Source organism: Oculina patagonica, chromosome 6 (assembly GCF_052425735.1).
Source record: "Oculina patagonica isolate OP01 chromosome 6, crgOcupat, whole genome shotgun sequence".
Classification (NCBI taxonomy): Eukaryota; Metazoa; Cnidaria; class Anthozoa; order Scleractinia; family Oculinidae; genus Oculina; species Oculina patagonica.
Genome location: NC_135763.1, coordinates 24,926,334 through 24,952,678, shown reverse-complemented (window position 1 = coordinate 24,952,678; position 26,345 = coordinate 24,926,334). Strand labels below are relative to the sequence as shown.

At 38.6% G+C, this 26,345-nt stretch overlaps 4 protein-coding genes across 5 annotated transcripts in view; 2 read left to right on the top strand and 2 right to left on the bottom strand.

Annotated features, from left to right (window-relative positions):
* Positions 1-1,675: 1,675 nt before the first annotated feature.
* Positions 1,676-26,328, top strand: LOC144656706 (uncharacterized). The gene is made up of 3 exons (XM_078516952.1): positions 1,676-1,782; positions 2,263-2,370; positions 26,085-26,328. The coding sequence occupies exons 1-3, from the start codon at positions 1,758-1,760 to the stop codon at positions 26,258-26,260; spliced, it is 309 nt and encodes a 102-aa protein (XP_078373078.1). The 5' UTR covers positions 1,676-1,757; the 3' UTR covers positions 26,261-26,328.
* Positions 11,114-16,293, bottom strand: LOC144658630 (uncharacterized). Of its 2 annotated transcripts, none has more exons than XM_078519086.1 (8): positions 16,015-16,293; positions 15,789-15,884; positions 14,901-15,039; positions 14,273-14,366; positions 14,015-14,183; positions 13,260-13,407; positions 12,361-12,618; positions 11,114-11,695 (listed from the first exon to the last, which is right to left on the bottom strand). In XM_078519086.1, the coding sequence occupies exons 1-8, from the start codon at positions 16,158-16,160 to the stop codon at positions 11,189-11,191; spliced, it is 1,557 nt and encodes a 518-aa protein (XP_078375212.1). In that variant the 5' UTR covers positions 16,161-16,293; the 3' UTR covers positions 11,114-11,188. The 2 variants fall into 2 exon arrangements, with proteins under 2 accessions (XP_078375212.1, XP_078375213.1); XM_078519087.1 differs by having other exon boundaries at positions 14,901-15,029; positions 16,015-16,046.
* LOC144658631 (uncharacterized) lies at positions 16,163-17,291 on the bottom strand. The gene is made up of 2 exons (XM_078519088.1): positions 17,183-17,291; positions 16,163-17,105 (listed from the first exon to the last, which is right to left on the bottom strand). The coding sequence occupies exons 1-2, from the start codon at positions 17,218-17,220 to the stop codon at positions 16,163-16,165; spliced, it is 981 nt and encodes a 326-aa protein (XP_078375214.1). The 5' UTR covers positions 17,221-17,291.
* The window catches only part of LOC144656692 (uncharacterized), a 76,197-nt gene continuing 74,595 nt past the window's right edge, over positions 24,744-26,345 (top strand). The window contains exon 1 of the mRNA XM_078516935.1: positions 24,744-25,030. The gene's annotated coding sequence lies outside the window, so the exon portion shown is untranslated. The remainder of the gene's footprint in view (positions 25,031-26,345) is intronic.

The window sequence follows — 26,345 nt, the reverse complement described above, 5'->3', positions numbered from 1 at the left end:
CGTTTAGTATTTTACGTAGGATCGGAAACCAAAAGTTATCCATGGGGATTTTTTGTTGCCGATACTAGTTTCAAGAGAAATATTCAGAATACAAATTGTATAAATACACGAAATCCGAGCTGTTTGATGCGACGTGATGGAATATATGTGAAGATTCAAAATCTGCGTGGGCCGATGAAAGAAATCAATTCCAATCGAAAACTCGGTAAACTTCTAGACCGGTTGCTTGCATAAAACCACCAAAATGTCGGCTTGAAAGCGAAAACAACTGAAATACAAAAAACTTTTTTATAGGACATTTAAGTAACCGCGAAGTGACATAACCCCCAAGAGGGCTACGTAATAGCACACGTAAACGATATTTAGTTCTGGGCGCTACAACTATCGTTGCTAGACTTTTCCATATGTCTTGTTTCAATATCTGTACTACCAACATCCCTCACAAATAATTTTTCTAGTCCAGTACACCAAAAATGATCACTAATGCCAAGGCGACGAACTCCGATTTTACTACATGGGTTAAATTGGTGATACACGAGTCAATTAAAGTAAGCGATGCATGGGCTCCTGTAGGCTTTGATATTGACTAATATCAGAAAGGCTAAAAGAATTGCAATTTAAAGGTAGTGAAATACTATTTTGCATCCTTAGTATATTCCAGTAAGTTCCGTTTAAGTTATCCAAGCTTAGTATTATTTTTAACAGGGCTCTTCATGCTTAATAATAAGTGGAATATCACACTTCAATATAAACAAGATAAATGTTGATCAACAGACTTTTGTTCCTTTATGAGCACCGGCATGAAAATACCACGACAAGTGGACAACATGATTGCAACTGCTGCAATCACAAAAGCGCAGACTCTGATATTTAAAAAAAGAACGGACCAAATTTCACGAGTCAAATAAATTGGTTTCAGAATGTTCGATCAAAAGTGCGTGTCGTCCAATATGAACTGATATACATGTATATAAAACAGGTTGCAGTTAAAAACAAGGTTAAACAAACTTCGAAAACAAGATAACTAGTCATCAACAATATCATAGGAGCCTTTATCCTTAACAACAGATGTAAATTCCACCATAGTGGCCCACTTGAGATTGTTCTTCAGATTACGCAAACACCGATTTTCAGTAAACATCAAAATACATGTGTTATATTTCTATTAAGCCATGGCGTGTTTTTTTTTTTTGTTAGCCGGGACGGTTCTCCAACTCGGTTCACAGTTATTTAGATATCGTCATAGTCTGCGTGGTAAACTTTGATACAATTAAATCCACCTCACTGAATGAAATTGCAAAAATTCCTTTCCCACGGTCAATAGGCCCCTCCCACTAAATACCGAACCGAATGAACGCCGGGTCTCTAAGATGGAACTGAAAAAAGGCCCCTCAGCTATATATTTGAGGTACAATAAGCTGTCAAAAATGATGAATAAAAACCCTTGCTTAATGAACATCGGACTCAAGTAAAGCACACGCCGGGTACACCAGGGCAAAGTTTGAAATAAACGCCGGGGCGTTTAATAGGGAAAATGCGGTATGCTAAGTGATTGATCTAAGTGCTAGATCTAAGTATAAACGTAATACCACTTAAATCTTGAAATAAAAAAATATCCGAGGCTGCTATAAATAGCCGTTAAATCTTAAAAAAAGCACTAAATTTAGATGTCAATAGGTATAAATTCTGTGAAGGATTAAAAACATCGTCCATATGATCTAAGCTGAGTAAGAGCAGAGGTACCTCGAATCGCCACCATGGAAAAAATCTTCAAAGGGCTTGGTAAGTCACCATCATGATGATAAATGTACTTTGATTCATGAACAGTTTTAAGAATGCGTCTTACACTAGAAGGACTTTTATAAACGCAAGCGTATAAATAGGCGAGTTAAGTAAATTGTGGTCGGTTTCCTGTACCATAAGAACAATGATTTCAAGTCCGCTTTCGAACCTAACGGCCTATTCGGCCGGAGCGTAATACCGGTTTCTGCACCATCGATGTGATGCTAGTCCATCGCATGGTTACCCCCAGCATTTTATTTGCCGGTACCCATTCATACACCTGTGCATAAACAAGCACTGTGAACTAAGTGCCCAAGAACACTGCACAATTACCCTGATCAGGGCTAGGCCCCAGACTTCTCCCACGAACCATTAGGTCACCGCGCCTTTTTATTAAAGAAAATGAATTTACACCTTAAGAGGCGTTTACAGAAAGGAGAAAATTACAATAGTTTTCCTTCGTCTCCATATTAAATGTAGGCATTGTAACCGGCAAGTTTTACAACACAAGCCAAGACTGGAAAAATGCTCCGACCTGGGTGAAGCAAACATACGAAGTGGAACAGCAGCAGCATTGCGGAGATATAAGTAAGTAATATTTTGTCATGATCACTACCGCTTTTAAGACTTAAAGCCGACCGAATATACATCGATCAGTTGAAATCGCGAAATATATGGTATGATAAAAAGTCCGAGAAATAGGCCTTATTCGTATTCCCCGACGGCCCTGGGGCGAGAGCCTTCTAAACATGAATGCGAGGCTAATGCGGGGTACTTTGCTCGAAATTGCAAAGAAACGTATGGAAAATTGCAACTGGGTTGCCGAAAAACCTTAAAAATTATAAACGCTTTGAGGATCTTGAGCTAGGAGGTGATCTGCAGGCTAGAGAGATACCAGTGTCAATCAGAAAAATTAGAAGAACTGATAGAATTGACCGAGAAGGCTAACAAATTTTCCTTGAAGTAGTCGAATCGGGGGAGTGCAAGTCATTCATCGAGTCGCAAGGTAATAACCCCAATCTGTTAATGTTTGTTTTGATTGTACATCCGACTCACCAAAGGCAATAGACTTAACTTGGAGAGATTTGTATTGCTATTATTTAAAAAAATAAGAATAAATGTCTGAAGGCATGCTGCGTATTGACTACATATTTTGATCGGCATATTGACAAAAACAACTGAACGAAATGGCGCATTAATTATTTACAAATTCGTTTGCTGTTAAATGCTCTCACTGTTTAGTTAAAAGAATAGCTTTTAATTTCACTGAACTGATTTCTTTCACATTTTGACTGCTATTTTTCTTTGCTGCTGCCAAAACGTCTTTAAAAGAACTAGTAAATTTAATTAATGTTCTCGAACACCGGTACATGCAAACTGGCTAGAAAGACCTAAAAATCACAAGATCTAAACTTCCAAATTCATTTCGCCCCTAAATCATCGAATGTTCGAATAAAAGAATTTTCTTAGCTCAGTTAAGTGAGAATGTCGATAGTTTAATGATCATTTAATATTCTTTCACGAAAATGGTCTGAAACAGAACTGGATGTTTCAGATTAAAATCTCGCACGCACATCAAGATCGGCAAACTCACTTAATTACAAAGCAATAAAATACAAATTCGTTTTGAAGCTAACTACACACAATTTTTGAGTAATGCACCTATCAATGTAAATCCCGCGGGGGGGGAGTGCGGGCCAGGGGTGGGGATTTGACAAAAAAGTAAAAATTGCAGTCAAATTCCCGAGGGTGGGAAAAAAGATATTTATTTTGCAAAAATAAATGAGTTTATGTAGCTTGTTTCGTAAGTATTTCCCAGCTTCCGGTGTAATCCCTTCCAACGAATACTTCCGGTCACATTTTACGGGCTCGTACATGTAGGTCGTGCAGGCGTGGTTACATCGCCCTTTTCCTCATGGCCGGCTTTCAAGTAGTCAAGTTAATTTTGCTAGGTTCGAGCAATCAACTTTAATCGTTTGTATTCTTCAATCTGTGATCCATCTCTTGCAGCCTATCGAAGTAACGAGTGGCAAGGATGCTCTATTTACAAGTTAAGTATTTGATTTTTGGTTAGATTGCTAGCAATATGACATATAACTTGATAGTTTCACGGCGCCGGCTATCGAGCGACTGAGGGCCTCTCTGCCTTACTTTCTATAAGTAATTTATAGCGAACAAGCGCAATAGCTCTCTTTTATGTTTACCGTGAATTGCTGAACGTTTTTGTCGCGTAAGGCCTGTCTGTATTGCAAACGGCGTTCTTTTGGCGGTGTGTTTTTACACCGTTGTAAGCCAGCTTGCTTGCAGCATACTATATCGACAAATCTTTGATAATTGGCCTTAGTGGCTTCACAGGTAACCAAAGCGTACTATGAGAGTTTGTATGGATGTACTATAAGAGATTGTATGGATTTGAAATAAAGTTGAGATAAATGTCTTATTATCATTGAAAAGCTTTAATAAAACTTAAAACCTTACCTGGTGTCACGTTTTTGTCTTTAGAGTGCTCTAGAAAGCCATACGCTCGATTTTTGTCTTAACCGTCTGTTGCGTACTAAAAGAAAGACAAGGTAGGAAAGCAAATTCGAAAGGCGAACGCAGGCCTCTTCGAAAAACTCGCTAAAAGTACCTCAAAACCAGACCTACCTCGATCTTTTCCCTTCACGATCCAAGAGCGATAATTATTCCATCTTTCTGTGTAATTGAATTGCATTCAAGTTGAAGTTTGGAGCCAAGAACTTCATTTGAATTCACAACTTCGGCACAAAACGGTCGCCATTAGGGCCGTGAAATTCAAATGCGAGCACCTAGCTAACGGTCGAGCCTAGGGCGAGTACAAAATCCATCCTATCCGGGGGAGACAGAGAAGACCTCTTGTAAGCACCATCTCATACTCACTACCACCCCTGTAAGTCTTTTTTTGGAACGGCGGGAAAACCATTTAAACGTCGTCAACAACCCATTCTAGGTTCAAATCGCGTTTGTTCAAATCCGTGCGCTTTGAATTGGCTTCGCAATGGCGAGGTAGGCTTAGTAAATTTCCTAGACTAAAAAGTACACCGTTTTTTAATTGTCTGTAAGTCTTTTTTTGGAACGGCGGGAAAACCATTTAAACGTCGTCAAGAACCCATTCTAGGTTCAAATCGCGTTTGTTCAAATCCGTGCGCTTTGAATTGGCTTCGCAATGGCGAGGTAGGCTTAGTAAATTTCCTAGATTAAAAAGTGCACCGTTTTTTAATTGTTCGTTTCTCTTTTAAAATGTAGTTTTCATTATTTCTTCGTCGTCCTCTTTTAGGTTGAATAGTGAACAAAAGGAGGTGTTGTCAGTTGTCGAAAGCGGACATAATGTCTTCATATCAGGTCAGGCTGGAACGGGAAAATCTTTTCTTATCGGCGAGATTTTTAAAACATTGAAACGGCGCGGAGAGAAAGTGGCAATAGTGTGCTCAAGTGGAATTGCCACAACCGTTCATGATGAGCTTGGTACTTACGTTAAAACAGTGCATTCGCATTACGGCCTCCAAACGGCCGACCTTCCTAATGATTTAGTTGTAGAGCATGCCATTGCAAACAATTTAGTTCGAGAAAGGGTGAAGGCTGCTGACAGCATTATCTGGGATGAACTATCGATGTCAAGCAAACGAATTTTTGAAATGGTCAACCGCATTCATCATCTACTTGCCCCTGAAAAGGACCACAAGAAACCGTTTGGAGGCAAGCAACTCATACTTGTGGGAGAGTTTTTGCAGCTTCGGCCCGTACCAAACTTGTTTGACGAGGGCAGACCGATTTACGAATCTGAATTGTTTCATAAATGTTTACCGCACCGCTACGAGCTACTAACTAATATGCGGCTAAACGCCACCGAACACGACTTTTTAAAATGTCTTCAAGAAATACGTTTGGGACAGTGTGGTGAAAACTCCGAAATAATTGTTGGCAGTTTAGACAGAGATCTTTCCCATAATTTAGACACTGAGGCAGTACATATTTATTTCAAGAAACTCCCTGTGCAGCTTCATAATCTTAGAGACCTCCGCTCCATGCCAGGGGAAATTGTAAGATTTGACGCGATAGAGAAAGGGGATACAAGCGGTATTCAATGCCCAGCGGAAAAAATCGTCATCCTTAAACCAGGTGCCAAAGTAATGATGCTCTGGAACAAAAGCGAGCGCTTGAGGAATGGGTCTCCTGGCACTTTTATTGCGCGCGAAGGGGAGACTATTGTTGTCGAATTTCCTGAAGTTGGTGTTGTACGGCTAGAGCGAGAAACGTGGTACAAACGTGCGCTAGACGGCAAGGTAAAAATTCTCTGCTAACTATCCGACACTTTCCTTATTCTATATATATATGAGTCTTAGGGGTGGGGCACTCGGGATTCAAGTGTTTTTAGGTGGCAGGCATGTTTTAAGTATGGATCGTTGGGTTAATAAAAAGAAGTTTCGAGTTTTTTCTTTGTGTTATGTCGATAGCCCTTTCTAGGAATTTCAAGGTCAGAGATGAGGCATGGTTTTAATATTTTTTTTTGTGGGGGCAGGGGTTAACTTTTGGCTCAGGGGGTTGCTTGGTTTTGTCGAAAGTAAGAATAACTTTTTTTGAGGTGGGAGGGGCTGGTATTGAATATTGCCCTTAGTCGATCATCTGCATCTACGTCGCTGCAAATCAGAAATACCCCACCCTTGGACGGGGTGTTAAAAAATCCCTTAGTACCGGTATTTTAATCATTTACAATTGCGAAAATGAAAAATGAAAAGAAAACGAATTTACATTCTAAGTAACGAAACTACTAAAATAAGCTGAAGATAGAAGGTATGCATGGAGAAAATACGATACACCACACATAAATTACAATTTTCTCTTTATTTTTAACCAATTGCTCGTAAATGTTAAAAGTAATTAACAACAGTTGTACGACTACTTAATCTATTATTTTACAATATGTATGTTTGGGTTACATGTCGGGTTTTTTTATCTTGATGAAGGTGGTGGGTTCTCGGACGCAATTTCCAGTGGCTTTGATGTTCGCCATAACCTGTCACAAATCGCAAGGATTGACTCTTCCCGCTGTAGTATTACACTGCTCTAAAGAGTTTGTTGCAGGGCTCACGTATGTTGCCATGACCAGAGTCCGGAGCTGTGAAAACATCCAAGTTCTTGGGTTTCATCCCAGCAAATTACTTCCCCCTCCCGAAGAAGCCATTAACGTTTGTGTGTCGCACTTGCCGCCAGTGGAGGATTGCAGTTGCTGTCGAAAAAAGGAGTTGAAAGAGCAAGATTTTTTGTTAGAAGCCGACACAGCAAACGTCCAAAACAGCAAATCAGTCGAATCTGCGGATGAAATCAGCAAGGCAACGGAAAACGTCATCAAAAGCTATTTTGAAAGAGGCGACCCTGATGAATCAGTGATTGACTTAGAAACTGTTTATTTTTTTTTATCTGAAGAAATTCAGTCTGAGTTTGTGAAAACCCCTCCTCCGGAGTTTGATGTAGAGGCTCTCTTACGAGCAATGAAAGTGACAGAGCCATTATCTGATGTTGCGAATGACAAAAATCGCGAAATTGAATCATTGTTGACTTTGAACGGAGATACTAAATTGTTTGCACAGTTGTTATGGTGCAGAGGGTGTGCAATCATTTTAGAGGAAAGCCTGTGCAACTTTCAAGAGCTTCAAATTTCCACAAAACAGTGGGCAGTAGACACACGGCAATTTTTTCTACTGGTTACAAGATGTCCTAACTTTTTCCGTGACCTAAAATTGCTCTTTAAATCAGAACAGCCAACCAAAGTCCAACGACTTATAGGAGCTCAACTAATGGTTGAAATCTTCAAGATAATTGTTTCTACTGTGGTGAGGCTGACTAATGAAAGAGACGCCGCCGATCCTGTCTATTTAAACGTAAGAGAAATGCCAGCCGAGGGATTGGCCAAACTGAGGTACGTCGGTGCTTGGGCCATCAAGAAAGTGCTGGACCACGAAATGAAGTATGTGCGAGACAATATAATGTCGGCAGTTAGCCGCACCCAACAGCTTGTTGAGACAAGTTATGCCCGTTGCAGCCTACTTGAGGAGTTTGTCGTGGCAAACTTCTCTGTCTTAGAAAAAAACTCGAAGTATCCCGAGTCTCTTACTGTGACTGAGGATAGACAATATAGAAGCAGAGGCCTACTTCATATTGAGGATGCCGTATTCGAATTTTTTATCGAGGCCGAGTCATTGCGTGTGAAGCATCTCAATGAAAGTAAAATGGAACGGATAAAAGAAGGTGTGGTTGACAATGCCCTTGCCGCACTGAATGATGACAAAGGTTTGCAAACGAAGTGGGAGATGTGTTTCCCTGCCAGTGTAAAAGAGGAGAACAAGGTAATGTTTTAGAGATCCCATAGCATGTAAAGATTTACGTTTAATAAATTAATCTAGTAGATAACAGTCAAATTTTTACGGCAAATTTAACATTCGTTTTTTCGGTGCTAAAGTTTGGAATTCCATTGATGACTCACTTAAATCCAAGAGTCGTGCTTGTTTCAAAAATCTCTTAAAAGAATTGATTATCTCCAACTACTCACTGGTACATTGATGAACTTTATTTTTTATTTCTGTATGTGTACATGCACTTTTCTTTTTTTGTTCTCTGTCTGTGTGTGTGTGTGTGTTAATGGAAATCGTGTCCCGTTATACTCTATAACTTTATTGCAATATTTTTTTTCCGCTTGGCCCAGCCACTTAGCTCGATTAACCTTAGCTATTTCTAAGTGGCTGTGTTATTTTTTATTGTTAATTTTTTCTCTTGCATGTATTTACTTATTGTAAAACTCTTCTGGGCACGAAATAAAAGTTTGTTGTTGTTGATCTAGATTTAACGTTTTCTATGGGGCAACACGCGCGCGGTTATGTTCTATCAGATAGAAAAAGAAGGACCATATTAACTTATGATCTCTTATTCGACAGGCACTTGTCCATTCACTTTTCCCCAAAGTGATTCAAAAATTTGTCATGGTTGGAGCAGGACAGTTTTTGAGGGACTTTCGTCTTGCCCACAGGTGTGCTTTTTAAAGTTAGATTTTTATATAAGTGCTATTGATTTTTTAATCAATCAATCAATGTTTATTAGCCCCATATAATATTTGTACAACACGATAAATTAATATCTAATATATAATTAGGAGCAGGAGTTCTCAATAAACCTTTTTGGGCTTACAAGGAGAACCCCTGTTACAAATTTGCTGATAATCTCATCTATCTTTACATCTTTACATGGCTGACATGGTTACATTTACATTTACAGCTTCACGTTGTACTGTATTGTGTCTCAATTTTCATATAGTTCAAATATAATCACAATGTATATACAGTATACTGAAGATATGTATATGTTTATATGTTACACGATAGGCTCAAAAAGAGTGCAGAACATCGAAAACGTGTACTACAAAAGAAACAACTTATCGAGGAAAAGAGGTCAGCAGTGCAGTTTACTGATATTGTTGCTGACAGAAGTCAAGGGAAAGCATCATCCCACCATCGTATAATTGACTATGTTAATAAATTTGGAGTGTCTGCCTTCATTAAAGTCTATACCAAACAGCAGTTAGCTAAGCTGTGCCTAGCTTATGGGGCAACATGTAGTGCGAGGTCCAACAAGACAGCCATGGCCAACGCGGTGCTTCCAATCATCAGGTCTTCGGAAAGTATGCCACACCCGTACTTTGTAGAAGACCTTCAAGCACATTCTGTTGCAGATGACAACTCACAAAGAGTGATTCTGAGGATTGCAAGGCGACCAAGGCAAACTTAGACAGTTTAAGTAATTCTCTCTCTTTTATGAACTTTGTCGTAATCTGTGTCCATAATTAATGTAACAACAAAGCTAGTGTAACGTTTTGCAAGGCTTGACCTAGCATTTGGTCCATCCATTAGGTAGATTTACTTAATTATTGTACTATTTTTGGTACCCAGTATACAGCCGTCCTGCAGGTCGTTTTATCAGCTTTATCGAAACAAACGTGGAGTGTTTATTTGGCCCTTGAATCCCTCGAGGCAATACAAATTTGATTATTCTACTACTCATTTTACTTTTTTACTTCATACAAAAGCACTACAGTTTGCTGGCTTCTGGGATAACCCTTCAAACAAGCGCACACCCTAACAAACACGGGACATCACGCGCGCGCGCCTGTCATTTCGTCAAACTGCACATCAGTGTGCTACTTCATGTAAACTAATAAGGAGAAGGGTCCACGTTTGCAAAATGGCGGCCTGCTTTCATTGGGCACTGTTCTTAGCACTGCAGATCATAAGGTGTGTAAACAGTTACAAATTGGAAAGTTATGCAATAATTAGTAAATATACCATTTTAGGCTGCTAGAATTTTGGAGGATCTTTCAACCGAGATCTATTTTTTAACCCTCCGATTAATTTGTACAACGCGCTTAATTGCTGGTCAATAGGAAAAATAACCTTAGGTGTTAAAACTACGGTTAAATTAAATACAAGTTGATTGGCTAAAGAATTTTTTCAACAATGTATTTTGATTAAAAAGTAACAGACACCAGAAGGTGACTTTTTTTTTGCAACATATCAAATTGGACAGGGTATATTGTTTTGTCTAATGACCCGGCGTACCCAATCGATGAAACTCGATAATCGATAAAATCGATTGTAATCAATAATAGTCGATAGCAATTAATCGATTGATATCGGAAATCGATGAAAATCGATGAACCAAAGAGTTGTGAGTATCGATTTTCATCGATTTTCATCAATTGCTATGCATTGGCAATTGAGTGTAACCTATTTTTTTTTTCCTCTTCACAAAAAGTGATCTGTTGTACAATTGCTGCTTTTCCTCTAAATGTGTAAAAATTACGAAACACTTGATTGAAAGTGTGTTCAAAACTCTCTTCGAAATATTTAATCGGTTGAAACCCGTGATTTGTGGACAATACCCTCTAAATAGCCCTCCATAATCTCTGATGTGAACAGACACGGATTCGTTAAACAACGTTTTCTGAAATTACCGACTTCTTCAATTAAGAAGAGACCCGGCCATTTCCTCCTTTTTCCACGTATTGACTGATTTCACTCCAGGCTTAACTATCACAGGTTCTCAGGAGCTTCCACTTAATAAATGGTTCATTTATTTATTATATCCGATAATGATCGATAAAATCGATAAAAATCGATACAATTAAGAGGACGTGAATTGTGAGTATCGATTTTCATCGATTAATGGAACCAATCGATATTAATCGATTGATTTTTATCGATTATATTGATTATATCGATTGGTTTCCGATGATCGATTTTCATCGATTGGACAAGTCGGGCTAATGAGCGCGCGCAAAAATTAATCAGTGGGTTATATTGTACCGGTTTATTTTCAGTACTGATATAAATGATACAGTGTTTTAGTTGGACTTTCGTTTGTAGCTGGAAGAGCCTGCATTGCTTTTCCTGCTGACTGTTTTTTGTCCATATCTAATAGTGTTCTGAGCTTTTTCTTGGAGCCTCCATGAAGGATTGTTATTTTGTCCGTTGCAAGCTCTCACTTGGCAAAAGTGGTTTTCAACCACATCTTGATTAATGATTGCTGGCTTTATGACTGACTGTGGGTATTTGCTCAACTTAAGGGAGACTATGGCTTGAAATCCATAGGCCATGGACTGGAGGTCAAACCACAGTTTAGTAGAAAAAAACTTATTTGCTTTTCCCTCAGTAGACGCTTTCCAGTCTTGCATGAATGCCAAGAACTCTTTAAGTTCTTGCAGCCTTCCATCTTGCAGTGTGCTTATTCCTCTCTTGTCATTAAATAATGCTACCAGGCGAGAAGTGTGAGTGAGAAGCTCAATGGTAGCATCTATGTCTCCGATAACCTCCTCCCCTTGCCCTCTACTGACAAGGTGACCTTTATAAGCCTGTAATGAACCGTAAACAAGCTATGTCACTGTACAAATAACATAAAATAAGTAGATGATTTCTAATACCATGATTTCAAGGGATACTGAAAAACTGTGTGGCACTCAGGAATCTGAGTGTAATTAGACGTTCAGGAAATGAAAAATTGTAAACATTTTCATTTTTGTATGGAATCAGAAACCCTGATGGAATACGATAGAAAAAACTAACAGCAGTATACTCAATAGTTTTAAGATGATATAATTATTAGTGCTGTATGGCACTGCTAACTGTTTTACACCAGTAACTAAAGTCATAGGGGAAGAGGGGTTGGTTAAACACCCATAAAATACCAACATGCATATGTCTCCCAACAGGGTCATGTTTTGGGATTCTGTTATAGACCAAAGTATTTACTGTAATTTTAAGATATGATTCCCAGATCCAATGTGATGTTTTTTGTATGCGAGCATGAAAGTTTAAAATTCTTAACAGCCAGTACAGGGTATTAACAATTAAATGGACCAATTTCTTGGTTGGGTTATCATTTATAATGTAACTTCTTTCTAAACAAAATATATATGCTAATTTGGAGACCTAGGTGGTATATACCCAAAACATATCTGAGTGACCCCTCCCCCTGAACTATTGAAATGCAATGTCATTATTATCAGTTAGGTCTTACCTTCATAAGATTCAGCATGTTTTGGTCTAAGACTTCCTCTGCTAAGTGATTGCGCATCTTTGATGCAGGGTCGAGCTCAAAGTGGTCCATGGTCAGTTTTTCATGGAGAGAAAGCGAAAATTCACCTTGATCAAACTTGAAGGCATTTAAAAAATGCTCCCAAAGTATACTTCTATCTCCACTTAGTGTTAGACATCTTGTACCAGTAGAGTCTTTTGCACTCTTCAGAATATTATTTCTAATCTTCTTGATGTTGTGCTGTTTAATGGAAAATGAGTAAATAATAAGCATGTAAAAAGTTGTAACATGGAATGGATACATTTTATTATTGTACAATTATGCATATGAATTGAGTTTATTAAGCATGTGAAATACATGAACCTCTGATGCTTTGGTCAAGTATAAAAATTACTATCTTTAAAGGGGATATTCGAAACCAAAAAAACTGCCGGTGGAAGTTAATAGCACTATTGTCCAAATCAGCTGGCGGATGAGGTTGATGACCCCCCCCCCCCCCCCCCCTCCACCAAGAATTGATTATCACTGCAGTAAAATAATGTTAATGCCATCCGATATCTGTTAAACATATCATTCAGTTGGTCTTTGCAGTCTGAGGAAGCAACAATGTACAACTCTATTAAAAGATTGTATCAAAAACAGAGCAATGATTTATTAATTACAACAGTGTATCATCAATTTCTGTAAAGGGTAAATACTCTCTTTCCAAGTTTAGCCCCTTGGGATATATTTGAATAAACTGTGTCATTTCTGATGTCCATGTAAAACCACTGTGAACCCTACTTGTTTTTAATAAGAATATCAATGTGTCCGATTAATTCCCCATATTTGTTATCATTTTCTTACATTATTAAATGGCATTAGGTTATGGGTTTCTTTACCTTTGGGTCCATAAGAAACACCATTGGTTCTCCTGTGAAAAGATTTGGTGCCATAAACTTGTGCTCAACAGCTTCTTGCTCGTCTTTAAAATGAAGCTTTATAAATTGTCTGTTTACATCAGCACCGTCAAGGATGCAGTAATACACCCTAATTAAAAACCAAAAGGGATGATTAACCAGTAATAAGTTTTCATTTTATAGACAGTCAGGGTAGGAAAGTGTTACAGTAACTTCTGGCATAACAATACTAAAGTATTTTTTTCTTTAGTAACTATTACTTGTCAAAACTGAATATTGAATCTACTCTCATCATAGATTTGTCAAGTTATCAATAGCCCTGATCGCAGTTGCATTTATATAGCATGAAAACAAGGAACAAGCTTATTTCTACTAGATAATATATATTTAATCTTGACTGTTTTGCTTTAGTTGGCATTATGTGATGATGACTGAGTGATTAGTAGAAGGGCTGTTGTGTGTAATTTGATACTCTCTGTTTAACGTATGGACAGGAGAAAATTTTGTATGATCGTAATTAGCCATCATATTCATTTTATATTATTCGTAACCCTAACCTAAGTTAACCAAATATAAATATACTGGTTAAAGAAAATCCAACTACTGAATAACAAAGATGAAATAACTTTGTAACTTAAGATTCTATAATTTTTTTGTTAAGCCTTCTTTTGAGTATGAACGAAAATAAACTAGAAGTTTGACATTTAAGTGACATAGGTTCTCAAGCATTTACTCACGTAAAACCTGTCTCTAGCATCTTTCTAACTCCCTCCCAGAAAATGAAGAAGAGATCACTGGATGTACAACCACCAGATGGGAATTGAGCTATGGGAAACCTCATACCACTGTCCCCAATATAAATAAATTGAAGAACATGGGATGCAAGTTGTGGTCCATTTTTTTGTCCTGAAATTATGAAAAGAAATGAAAAAAATATATATATGTGAAGCTCATTTAAAAAATAATCAATGAAATTTTGATCATGTCAAAAATACCTGACAGGGTCTGCATGTCATCATGAAGATCTCCTAAGTCAACAAAGCCAACTAAGCGGTGTTTTCCATTCTTTTTTACCATCTCTATGTCTTCCTAGGTAAGGAATAAAATAAATATACATAAGTTAATACACTGTTATAAAAAAAAATAAGATGAAAGAATAAAATATTCTTAGGAGAAGAATATTACTTCACTGAAAACTCTTGATTGCTTTGACAAATCTTGCATATGTATATGTCACAAAAAATGTCAGTTAGACAACCCATAAAATATTTGTTTTCATGGTACTAGTATATGCTAGGAAAGAGCATAGGATGTATCCCATGTCCCGATTTGCTAGATATCCCTTGCTGATCACATCAGAACATATGCGCACCATGATTGCAGTCATAAACAGAAATAACTGATTTAAAATCATCCATTTTGGACTCCTCCACTTGGGTGAATAGTTGTTACATATACTGTTGTTTTTGGTTTAAATTGTCATTCCCCCAATGTGTATTAAATACTGATGTATATGAAGACAGTGAATTATATATCAAGAGAAGTATTCCATACATTCAACCACACCCATCCCCCAGCATTTTTTTTTTATCTATCTGCCCAAGTACATAGAATCAGGTTTACCTGAATTTTCATCTCGTCAATCACAAGTCCTCCCATGAACTCATGGTCCTTTAATTCATTGTCTTTGGCTACTTGAAGGCACCATTTTAACATTTTATCATCCCATCCTGGTTTCTGTTCCACCTTGTTCTTGTGATATCTTTAAAACAAAGAAAAAACTTTAGAAACAATTATCAAGACCATTTCTTGTCATGAAGAGGACTAATCAAATCATGGGGGTTTATTTTTTAAGTAAATTGCCTAGTGCTCAAAATTAATGAATGAGGCTCTGATGTAAGGTTTTACTGAAAGATTTCAATGCAAAAACATATAGACACCTTAAAAATAATTATATTCTGTTGCGAACTTTTCTTGTCTTTCCATAAAATTTTACTCAAGGTTGCTGATAAATTCTCTTTAGATAGATGGTTGCTATAGCAACACTGTTGACCACCTTTAGTTAAGCTATCAGTACTATTTAATATTTTTGCCATATAGTGCAATTTAATTATTGTATGATTTATAATAGCCATGTCACAACATATTTTTGGTTAAATGTAGGTAATTTTTATCAGAATTATTTTGTATTAAGGTGGCTCTGGGCCACTCTGTTTATCTTTTCCAAACATTCCATGACATACTTATCATAAAGCCGGCAATAATAAAAAAGGAGTCTCACTGTGATCATTTGTTTAGTTATTGACAAGGAAAGCCAAAAAAATTGTGTTTTAACCAGTTTTGCTGTTGCTATGGTAACCACTTATGTCGACAAAATTATCATGGCTTATAGACCAATTCTCAATTGCAAATTCGTTAACCAAAATCCGGACTTGATACATTTTTCTCAATCCTTGTTAACTCTTTGTCTTTTTGTACTTGCATTTGTTTATAGGGTTTCAGTACACTTACCTGATGGTACGGTTGCTTGGAAGGTATAAAACCTCACGAAGAGTATCCAGAACTTGGGGGTGCTTACAGTATAGTTCAATACACAGTCTCATGATCCTGTGAAACATTTAATGCATTTGTATGAGACATTTGACTTTTGGCACTGACGTGCCTATAACTATATGTATTACATGATGTCCAGTAAAATGGTATTAACTTATCAGTTAAATTTATCGACTTTTATTACCTTGGGTGCCATCTGTAGCCTTTCTTGGACTGCGTTTTGGCAATTTTCTCTTGTTGTTCCCACAATAACCGCATATCTTCCGGAATATCTGTTTTATCCACTCTTTCCATTAATTGGACAAGATCTTCGTGATCACTTTTCTCCATTTCTAGAAATTCTTCCTCCAGCTTTTCCCTTTTTTTTTCTCCTCCTCGGCTCGCTTTTTTTCCACTGCGATCTTCTCGATGAGCTGATCCTTCGACATATAGCGATGATTACAGAAGGCTGATGGCTTGGCTTCATTGATAGTGTCCTGCTTCCTTTTTTGTTTCTGCACAATAGACATCTTTACCCGATGACACCTTGCGCAAATTTTATAAGCGGATCGTTTAGTAAGCACTTCGCAACCAGTGGAAAAGATTCTTTCTTCAGAAACGGAACTTTCATTTTCAGTGTAACAATGTCGCACTGTATCTACATTATGTAGATCTATTCCATCCACACTAGAAGGAACGCCATGGCACAATGTTGATTTCTCGAACATTATTAAAAATTGTTTTGCCTTGTCAATGATGTTCATTTCAGAGCAAAAATCACCAACCTTGTTAACCGCCTCCTGAGGAACATGCCGCTGATCGAACAGCATGTCAGTTAAAAGCATGTCTTCTGAAGAGTTTTTGCTAAAAATAACCTCGAATACTGGTCGTCTGCCATCGTAGCGCAGAGATTCATTAACATGTATAAAACTGACAGAATTTTGTGACAACATCGATCGCCACTGCCATTCAACACCGTTTAAAACCTCTGAAGTGTTCACACGCAACATCTCCCACTCTTGTTGAAAGCTGGAATCTTTTTCCGCTCGTTCCGAAGGGCGCGTTTTCCTAACCAAATTTCGGAAAATGGACTTCAACTGAGAGTTTCCCTCGCATGCCCTTTTGCGGGATTTTGAAACTGTCACACCAAATATCTCATAGACGACTCTTGACAACATATTCATTGTAATGCGGTCTCCATCTCGAAAAAGATTTTCCTTTTCGTTTTCTGCTTCATTCTTCAGATCTTCAAAGAAAACGTAACCGCCGATTTTGATTTCGTAGTTGCAGATGATCCTATATGAAATCAAATTTCAAGAAAAATTTTTAAAATTTCTGATTTGAAATATGTACATGCCGTTAATTTTACTCACCACGTCCGTAGTGCGGAAGATTGACCTAACTTTTCCATTTTTTAGATAAAAAAGGAACGGTCAACTCGCTCAAAGCGCACGGATTTGAACAAACGCGATTTGAACCTAGAATGGGTTGTTGACGACGTTTAAATGGTTTTCCCGCCGTTCCAAAAAAAGACTTACAGGGGTGGTAGTGAGTATGAGATGGTGCTTACAAGAGGTCTTCTCTGTCTCCCCCGGATAGGATGGATTTTGTACTCGCCCTAGGCTCGACCGTTAGCTAGGTGCTCGCATTTGAATTTCACGGCCCTAATGGCGACCGTTTTGTGCCGAAGTTGTGAATTCAAATGAAGTTCTTGGCTCCAAACTTCAACTTGAATGCAATTCAATTACACAGAAAGATGGAATAATTATCGCTCTTGGATCGTGAAGGGAAAAGATCGAGGTAGGTCTGGTTTTGAGGTACTTTTAGCGAGTTTTTCGAAGAGGCCTGCGTTCGCCTTTCGAATTTGCTTTCCTACCTTGTCTTTCTTTTAGTACGCAACAGACGGTTAAGACAAAAATCGAGCGTATGGCTTTCTAGAGCACTCTAAAGACAAAAACGTGACACCAGGTAAGGTTTTAAGTTTTATTAAAGCTTTTCAATGATAATAAGACATTTATCTCAACTTTATTTCAAATCCATACAATCTCTTATAGTACATCCATACAAACTCTCATAGTACGCTTTGGTTACCTGTGGTGCCATTCATGTGTTACGCACCGTTGTGTTGATAATTGTTATCACACACAATTGTTATATATCATTATTATTTTTATCATTGTGTTCCCAGGTAATGTTTGCTTAAGATCCTTAGGGCTGAGACCAACCATGGTCCAGGGGGAACTAAAGGGTAGCCAGTTTTCAGCTTAATTGCACGCTCCTCAAAATGTGTGTGTACCCAGAAGGGTTATCTTTTGTAGTGGACGAATGCTTATTTGCCCAGGAATCTATGCTGAGAAGGCCCCCCATGATACCCCAGCCCTGATGAAATACGGCTCCGTAATCCGGTAGCTGGCTTCGCAGGGAGCAGATGCTTCCACTTGAGCGGCTCTGTACTGAAGACATACCACTGTCTCTCCAGAGCCAAGCCTGAACTAGCCACAACTTTGTTTTGGTCTCCTTATTTTCGCCACACATTTGTTTGTTATGGACGTACAGTCTTTTGGCTTCACTCAGCATGGGTCATGATACTTATTCGGCGGGAGCAATACTGCTCTGTGCCATTCATGTACCAGGTTATGCTGTTGCATCATTATGTATGCCTATTACATCCTTGTGGTGTTATAGAATTTTGTGGGCCATATGTTTATGTCGTCCTATCTTGTTGTTGTGTGGTTCAGGGGGCACCTATTTTCGGCTATTGTTTCTTCAGGCATGCACGGTTTACCACTGTCCATCCAAGCTCTAAGCGGAACTTTGCGCTACTTTTTCTTGTTTACATTCACAATACGGCCTAAAAGTTTATTTTCGTTGCCAAGAATTCCTCCTAAAAGAACACAAAGCTACTAAAGCAGAGTAGCCAAGAGGCGTCGATTGGTAAGCAATACACCTTCAGAAATGCCAGGACACCCACACCCTGTTGTACAGAGTCGCTTGGGTGGAGGCGTTTGTGCAGGGGCCAAAATGTTTCGCAAAATATCCAGCTATTCTGAATATCTTCCTCTAGCATAGCGCAGATCTTTTGTGCAGGGGCCAAGAGTATCTGCGTTATGTTTATCTACTATAAGGCTACAGGTGGATTTCACTGTCAAGTCGCAAACAAATAAATCCAAAACTATTGAGTCAAAAATTACAAGTAGTAGAAAACTACTATATAAACTACTTGTCCAAGTCTCAGGTCTGTACGTTATTCAAAATGCTCTAACTTAAAGACGGCAAATGATATCGAGCTAAAAGCCTTCAAAAGGATATATATTATGCACGTCTAATTGCCATTGAAGGATAAAAAGTCAGGGGTCTTGCGATTCTAGGCTTTCGAATTTTGATTACATCACGTCAAAACCAAGAATTCAAGAATGCAAAGCACAACAATATCCATTTTATCACCTGTTTATTAGCTCATTAATTCAAAGAGTGGGTCACTATGTTAATCATTCCTGGAAGTGATGTTTGTTGATTACTAGGAAAGTGTAGGTACAAGTGTACAATTCTCAATGTTTAACATATCAGCATAGAAGGATACTGTAAATTTTGTCTTAAATATTTTCTGATCGGCGTATCAGGTACAATCTTATGGATTTGGGCATATTATCGTACCTCAGCTTCTGCTTGTAATGCCCTTTCCTTAAATTCCCCCCCTTTCGTTTGCTCTTTGTATAATAAAGATAAGGGCAGGTTCTATATTACTCTTGAACAAATCTTATAAAGTCATAAAACCATCTTTGCATTGGGTAAGATATTTTTCTTTTGCTTTATAAAATCAAAATGTACCGTTACTTATTTTGGTTTATCCAAGAGGTCAAGATTAAACTACCATGACTGGAAGTAACATACTTATTCATGTGATACTGTAAGGGTAAAAACTGTTCTCATGGAGTACATATATGCTGACATTTTGGAACCTTTGATGACATTGAACGGTATCATTTGGCTGTCTTATGATATTTAGCTTTTATTTTTGGCCAACTACCCATTTGGAGGTTTTATTATTATTAGCTTTACAGGTTGCTTCAGCTCCGGACAGTGTACCTCAAGTCCATTAATGGCCTTCAACATTTTGGTACTTTTCCAAATAGACAGTTCTCTTGCTGACCTGCAGTTATTTGCCCTGTACCTGATAGTCCTCAACCCTTCAGGAAGTTGTGTACCTTGATTTTTCTGCCTCAGCAAATGCAGCTCATGATGGTTTCTTCTAAGGCGTCCAGCTACAGAGGGCTGAACTGTCATGCAATGGCCAAGCCTGAGATAGATTTGTTGTCTTTACATGTGGTTATATAATTTCTATGTTGGAAGCATATGTGCAGGGGCCATTTGTTTCCTATTCTTGCAAATAACTTGTAATATTAGCAAAATTTGGCAGTTTATAAAGATCATAATCAGTTTATCAAACCAAGTGTGCAGGGGCCACTCGGTTAAGCATGGAAACAATTTTCTTTTAAGTGATATAATAGGGCTGAGCTGTCATGCAATGGCCAAGTCTGTGATAGAATTATGTTTAGTCTCATAATTTACCAAATCTGAAGCATTTGTGCAGGGGCCATTTGTTTCCTTTTCTTGCGAATAACTTGTAATATTAGCAAAATTTGGCAGTTTATAAAGATCATAATCAGTTTATCAAACCAAGTGTGCAGGGGCCACTCGGTTAAGCATGGAAACAATTTTCTTTTAAGTGATATAATAGGGCTGAGCTGTCATGCAATGGCCAAGTCTGTGATAGAATTATGTTTAGTCTCATAATTTACCAAATCGGAAGCATTTGTGCAGGGGCCATTTGTTTCCTATTCTTGGGAAAGCTTTTAACATTAACAAAAGTTAGCAGTTCATAAATGCCATAATTAGTTTATCAAACCATGTGCGCAGGGGCCACTGACTTGGTTAAAAATGGAATCAATTTTCATTTTTGTGATATAGTAGGGCTGAACTGTTATGCAATGGCCAATAATCTGAGATCTACGTGTAGTTGCTGTGTTTGGTTATATAATGTGAGCACATTTGTATTGGTATAAAGCAATTAATAGTTATTACAATTTAATATAAGTTAATGCCCTGTAGGATGGGCTAGAGCTTGAGCCTTGGTTCCTACCCAGATTTCCTGACCAATTAATTTTTTCCCTATGGGGTTTTTTGTAGCAGGTTTTTTTCTGGCCTCCGTTTACTTACTAGTTATCTAGTATGTAGTTGCTCAGCTCTGTTTAGGTCAATCTTTAAAGGGCGTAAGTCAAAAGAGGCTTAGTTGAAAACCAACAATTTTTATAATTGTCACTAATCTTAGCAGTATATGTATATCACACTTGTGCAGGGGCCAAGTGTTTTTAGGCAACAGTTTACAAAACCACCTATCAGTGTGACTGACGACGTGCACAGTCCACTTGGACCGCCTCACAGGTATGGTTGTCGGTCGTCTTAAGAGTGTGCTCCCAGTTTCATGTCCTTTATTTGGGCGATGTATACAATCTTATATCATGTTAGGAAAGTAGGTCATGGGTATTAGTTTAATCCTTGGCTTTATCTTAGACTAGCAATTCCATCAGTCCAATCTATTTCCGGATTACAGTCTCAGCCATTGTCCTACTTCCAGCCATAGAGCAGGGTATTTTTAATCATAGGTTAGAATGCAAACTCTCTGAGTAAGCTCAATAGCACTTCTGGAAATAGGCAACTTCTACATGTATTATCTTGAAACCAACAAAATAGTAATAGATCGGAGCATTACATAAAAGCAGCGATATACATTGTCAAAATTTTTCGGAGCAGTATTGTAACTGACTATTGTCATTCAGATTGCTAATAAGTCTAACCTGTAAGTTGTGCTTATCGAGTTATTAGGTTCATCCTTAACTACAGTTGTCCTAAGGATTTCCAGTGGCCATATTCTTTACTGTTATGTGCCAGATTTCTCTATCCCCCTTACCTACTGACAATTATGTGCTCTGGAGTTTCACAATGTTTGTGTTCTTCGTCTGTTGCTTTGGCTTCGGGAGGGGGTGCCCGCTCACTCGTACCTCATGGCGGGCTGTGGCGGGTTCTCCCTCACCTTTGCTGGGATAATAGTTTAAGGTTTCCATATTTTAAGATTTCTATCCTTGATATAAAAATAAACGGCCACACCCGTGGCCAAAATCTGCCAAATGGTAGTCTTGTCTTTCATTATCCCAGCAAACAGAGCTTCGCCAAAGCAACACATACATACTTGTTTATATGCATAGCATTTAATCTAGTAGGAACAGGATACATAAAAGATATTTATTTTGCAAAAATAAATGAGTTTATGTAGCTTGTTTCGTAAGTATTTCCCAGCTTCCGGTGTAATCCCTTCCAACGAATACTTCCGGTCACATTTTACGGGCTCGTACATGTAGGTCGTGCAGGCGTGGTTACATCGCCCTTTTCCTCATGGCCGGCTTTCAAGTAGTCAAGTTAATTTTCCCCTCCCGCCCCTCCCTCTGTTCTGTCGTCGTTGATTTGGGTTGGCGGGTTCTCCCTCACCTTTGCTGGGATAATAGTTTAAGGTTTCCATATTTTAAGATTTCTATCCTTGATATAAAAATAAACGGCCACACCCGTGGCCAAAATCTGCCAAATGGTAGTCTTGTCTTTCATTATCCCAGCAAACAGAGCTTCGCCAAAGCAACACATACATACTTGTTTATATGCATAGCATTTAATCTAGTAGGAACAGGATACATAAAAGATATTTATTTTGCAAAAATAAATGAGTTTATGTAGCTTGTTTCGTAAGTATTTCCCAGCTTCCGGTGTAATCCCTTCCAACGAATACTTCCGGTCACATTTTACGGGCTCGTACATGTAGGTCGTGCAGGCGTGGTTACATCGCCCTTTTCCTCATGGCCGGCTTTCAAGTAGTCAAGTTAATTTTCCCCTCCCGCCCCTCCCTCTGTTCTGTCGTCGTTGATTTGGGTTGGCGGGTTCTCCCTCACCTTTGCTGGGATAATAGTTTAAGGTTTCCATATTTTAAGATTTCTATCCTTGATATAAAAATAAACGGCCACACCCGTGGCCAAAATCTGCCAAATGGTAGTCTTGTCTTTCATTATCCCAGCAAACAGAGCTTCGCCAAAGCAACACATACATACTTGTTTATATGCATAGCATTTAATCTAGTAGGAACAGGATACATAAATATTTTTGTTCAAATGTACCTAAGAAGACCCACCCAGGGGCAGAATTCTAAAACAAACTAACAAGTACTTTCTACATACCTTTACTGATTTTCTGTCAATCCAACCGTTTCGGTATTCATATTGAAAACAATAAAAGGTCACGGACGTCTTAGATTTCCCTTAGGATTCCTACTCCAAATGTACTTGAAAGTAAAATATTCTTAAAATCGCTATTTTATGACTAAATGGCGTTAAAAGTGGCAGATAAATGCCGATGAAAAACTCAGAATCGTACCTTGCAATGAAGCATATGATTTCCAAAGCCACGAGAAGGAAGAACTTGGTAATCGCGTCTGAAGATTGGATCCAGTCGCTTCCCGGTCAAAGTCAAATGTCCCAACCCGGGACGCGACTCGCAGTCAAATGCCCGACAGAGGGGATCGTTCTTGTTGTCAAATCCCGTGCCTTTGCCCGCACTCCCCCCCCCCCCCCCCCGCGGGATTTACATTGATAGGTGCATAAAAGGCTAGATTTTCATTTGGCTCAAGTGATGCTGTTAATCGTTTCACGCTCATTTCATGCTCTTGCAGTGAAAAAAGTTATCACAGCGCTACAGTAGCTATTGTTTAAAAAAATAAACAACTGAGATTGTGTGCGTGATCAAATTTAATATAGCAAGTTCCCTTTTCTGAACCCCTTTCTAAAATAGCAATATAAATATCCTCAAGGAAAGTTTAATCCCTCACTTAAGTCGGATATACACTGAAAGTAAAAATTACAGATTAGCTGGAAACATAACCTGGTGTTGAAGTTTACTTCGCAAGTATTGCTGACTCGAAACCGTTCCCGACGATTCAGTGTAAATTTGTTAGCCTTCTCGGTCAGTTCTACCAGATCTTCTAATTTTTCTGATCGACACTGGTATCCCTCTAGCCTGCAGATCACCGACTAGCTCTAGATCCTCAAAGCGTTTATAATTTTTAAGGTTTTCGGCAACCCAGTCGCAATTTTCCATATGTATGGGTGTCGAATGGTAAATGCGAGACTTTGCGAGACGGAGAGACTATTTTCTGCGAGCCCGAGACCTTTTTAGCCTTGCAAAAGAAATCGAGACTCCGAGAAGGCGTCAAAGAAGAATTCGAGACGACGAGACCCCTGAAATTGGGCAAAAATTTTGCGAGACACGCATTTTTTGAAGGACCATTCACCACCCCTATATGTTTCTTTGCAATTTGTGCAAAGTACCCCGCATTAGCCTCGCATTCATGTTCAGAAGGCTCTCGTCCCAGGGCTGTCGGGGAATACGAATAAGGCCTATTGCACGCGCTATAATTGGTCAATTCGACCTTATTAAAGCTCGATAAAGCACGCAGCTTATGTCTCGCGAATAGTCAACGAGGCCCAGCCGAGCTGACTATCGCTCATAGAAAACAGGGGCGAGTAGTGTAATTGTTTAGTAAAAACTCTAAATGATTGCAGTCCAAAACTTACAATTTTATGCATTTTATGCACTAAGCCAAAAATCAAGAATTATTGTCTTTTTAAAGAGCAAAGCGCGTGCGATTGTGTTCTAGCTATCAGCAATTTTAGTTCACCCCTAAATTTTCTCCGATTCTGATTGGTTAAAATTGATCACGAGGCGCGATAGTGTTCATCCGCAGAGGGCACTATTTTAACAATAGAGTGTTTCTGTCGAGGAACTATCGGCTGATAGTTGCCCCGCGGAAATTTGATGTTCTTAAAACAAATATTAGCCCGAGAAACGAAGCTTCGAGGGCAAATATGCTAGTTTTAAGAACATCAAATTTCCAAGGGGCAACTATCAGACCGATAGTTCCGAGACAGAAACACTTTATTGTCTTTATTGTTTACCACTCAATTTTCTTCCGCGCGCACATACAAAAACAAGCATCGTGAATTATTTTTACTTTTGAGGATAAAAAACTCAATTGAAAGCCGAAATTAAACAAACGAAACAAAACCAGACGAGAAACCCACTAAATGCAGTGAATTTGGTTGGGTTTTTTTGTCTGCAGGCAGCTTGTTTACAAAAAAAACAGTCACGGGCGGGCACTATCGATCCGGGCATTTTTCACGGAAGGGCACTATGGGCTGATAGTGCCATCCGGCGGACGGGCACTATCGCGTCACGTGTTCAATTTAAAGCAATCAGAATCGGAGAAAAATTTAGTGGTGAACTATAATTTAACAATAGAGTGTTTCTGTCGAGGAACTATCGGCTGATAGTTGCCCCGCGGAAATTTGATGTTCTTAAAACAAATATTAGCGGGCTAATATGCTAGTTTTAAGAACTTCAAAGTTCCAAGGGGCAACTATCAGACCGATAGTTCCGAGACAGAAACACTCTATTGTCTTTATTGTTCACCACTAATTTTCTTCCGCGCGCACATACAAAAACGAGCATCGTGAATTATTTTTACTTTTCAGGATAAAAAACTCAATTGAAAGCCGAAATTTAACAAACGAAACAAAACCAGAAGAGAAACCCACCAAATGCAGTGAATTTGGTTGGTTTTTTTTTGTCTGCAGGCAGCTTGTTTACAAAAAACAGTCACGGGCGGGCACTATCGATCCGGGCATTTTTCTTCGGCGGGCACTATGGGCTGATAGTGCCCTCCGGCGGACGAACACTATCGCGTCACGTGATCAATTTAAACCATTCAGAATCGGAGAAAATTTCGTGGTGAACTAAAACAGCCCTTAGTAGAAACTCAGCTGTGTTCTATTGGAAATCCGCGAATCTGATTGGTTCTCCCACTGATTTCTATTCGCCGATAGAAAACAGTTGCGTTCGCATAGCTCTTTAAGCGGTAAATTTTCTTGAATTTTGTCTTCAAAGAACACAATATTGTAGGTTTTGGACTGCAGTCCTTTAGAGTTTCTACTAAAACAATTGACTATTTGCTCATAGAAAACTCGGGCTCGTAGTCTAATTGTTAAATAGAAACACGAAAATGTTTTCTACCTCTTTTGGCTTGATGAGCTGGACTTTGAATGATCCAAAGTGAAGTTTGTTACTGCAGGGATATTGAAGGTGTGATCTGATTATTAATTCTTTTTTTTTCGTTGAATTCAGGCTCTATTTCAGGTGGTGCCATTCATGGAGCTCTCGACGCAGTCGCTGAAATTGCAAAGCAGAATCCCCAAGAAGCAGCAGTTTTGGGCATGGAAGTTGCTAGAAAGGCTGGAGTTAAAGAGGAACATGGGCTAGCATTCGCTTCTGGATTTTTGGAAACTGCTAAATTGAAATAAGCAGAAGAAGTCAATTGTTTTTACAAGTTGTATTTCACCAAAATACACAATAAAGAAAGTGTCTTGAATCTCTTGACTTAGTTCA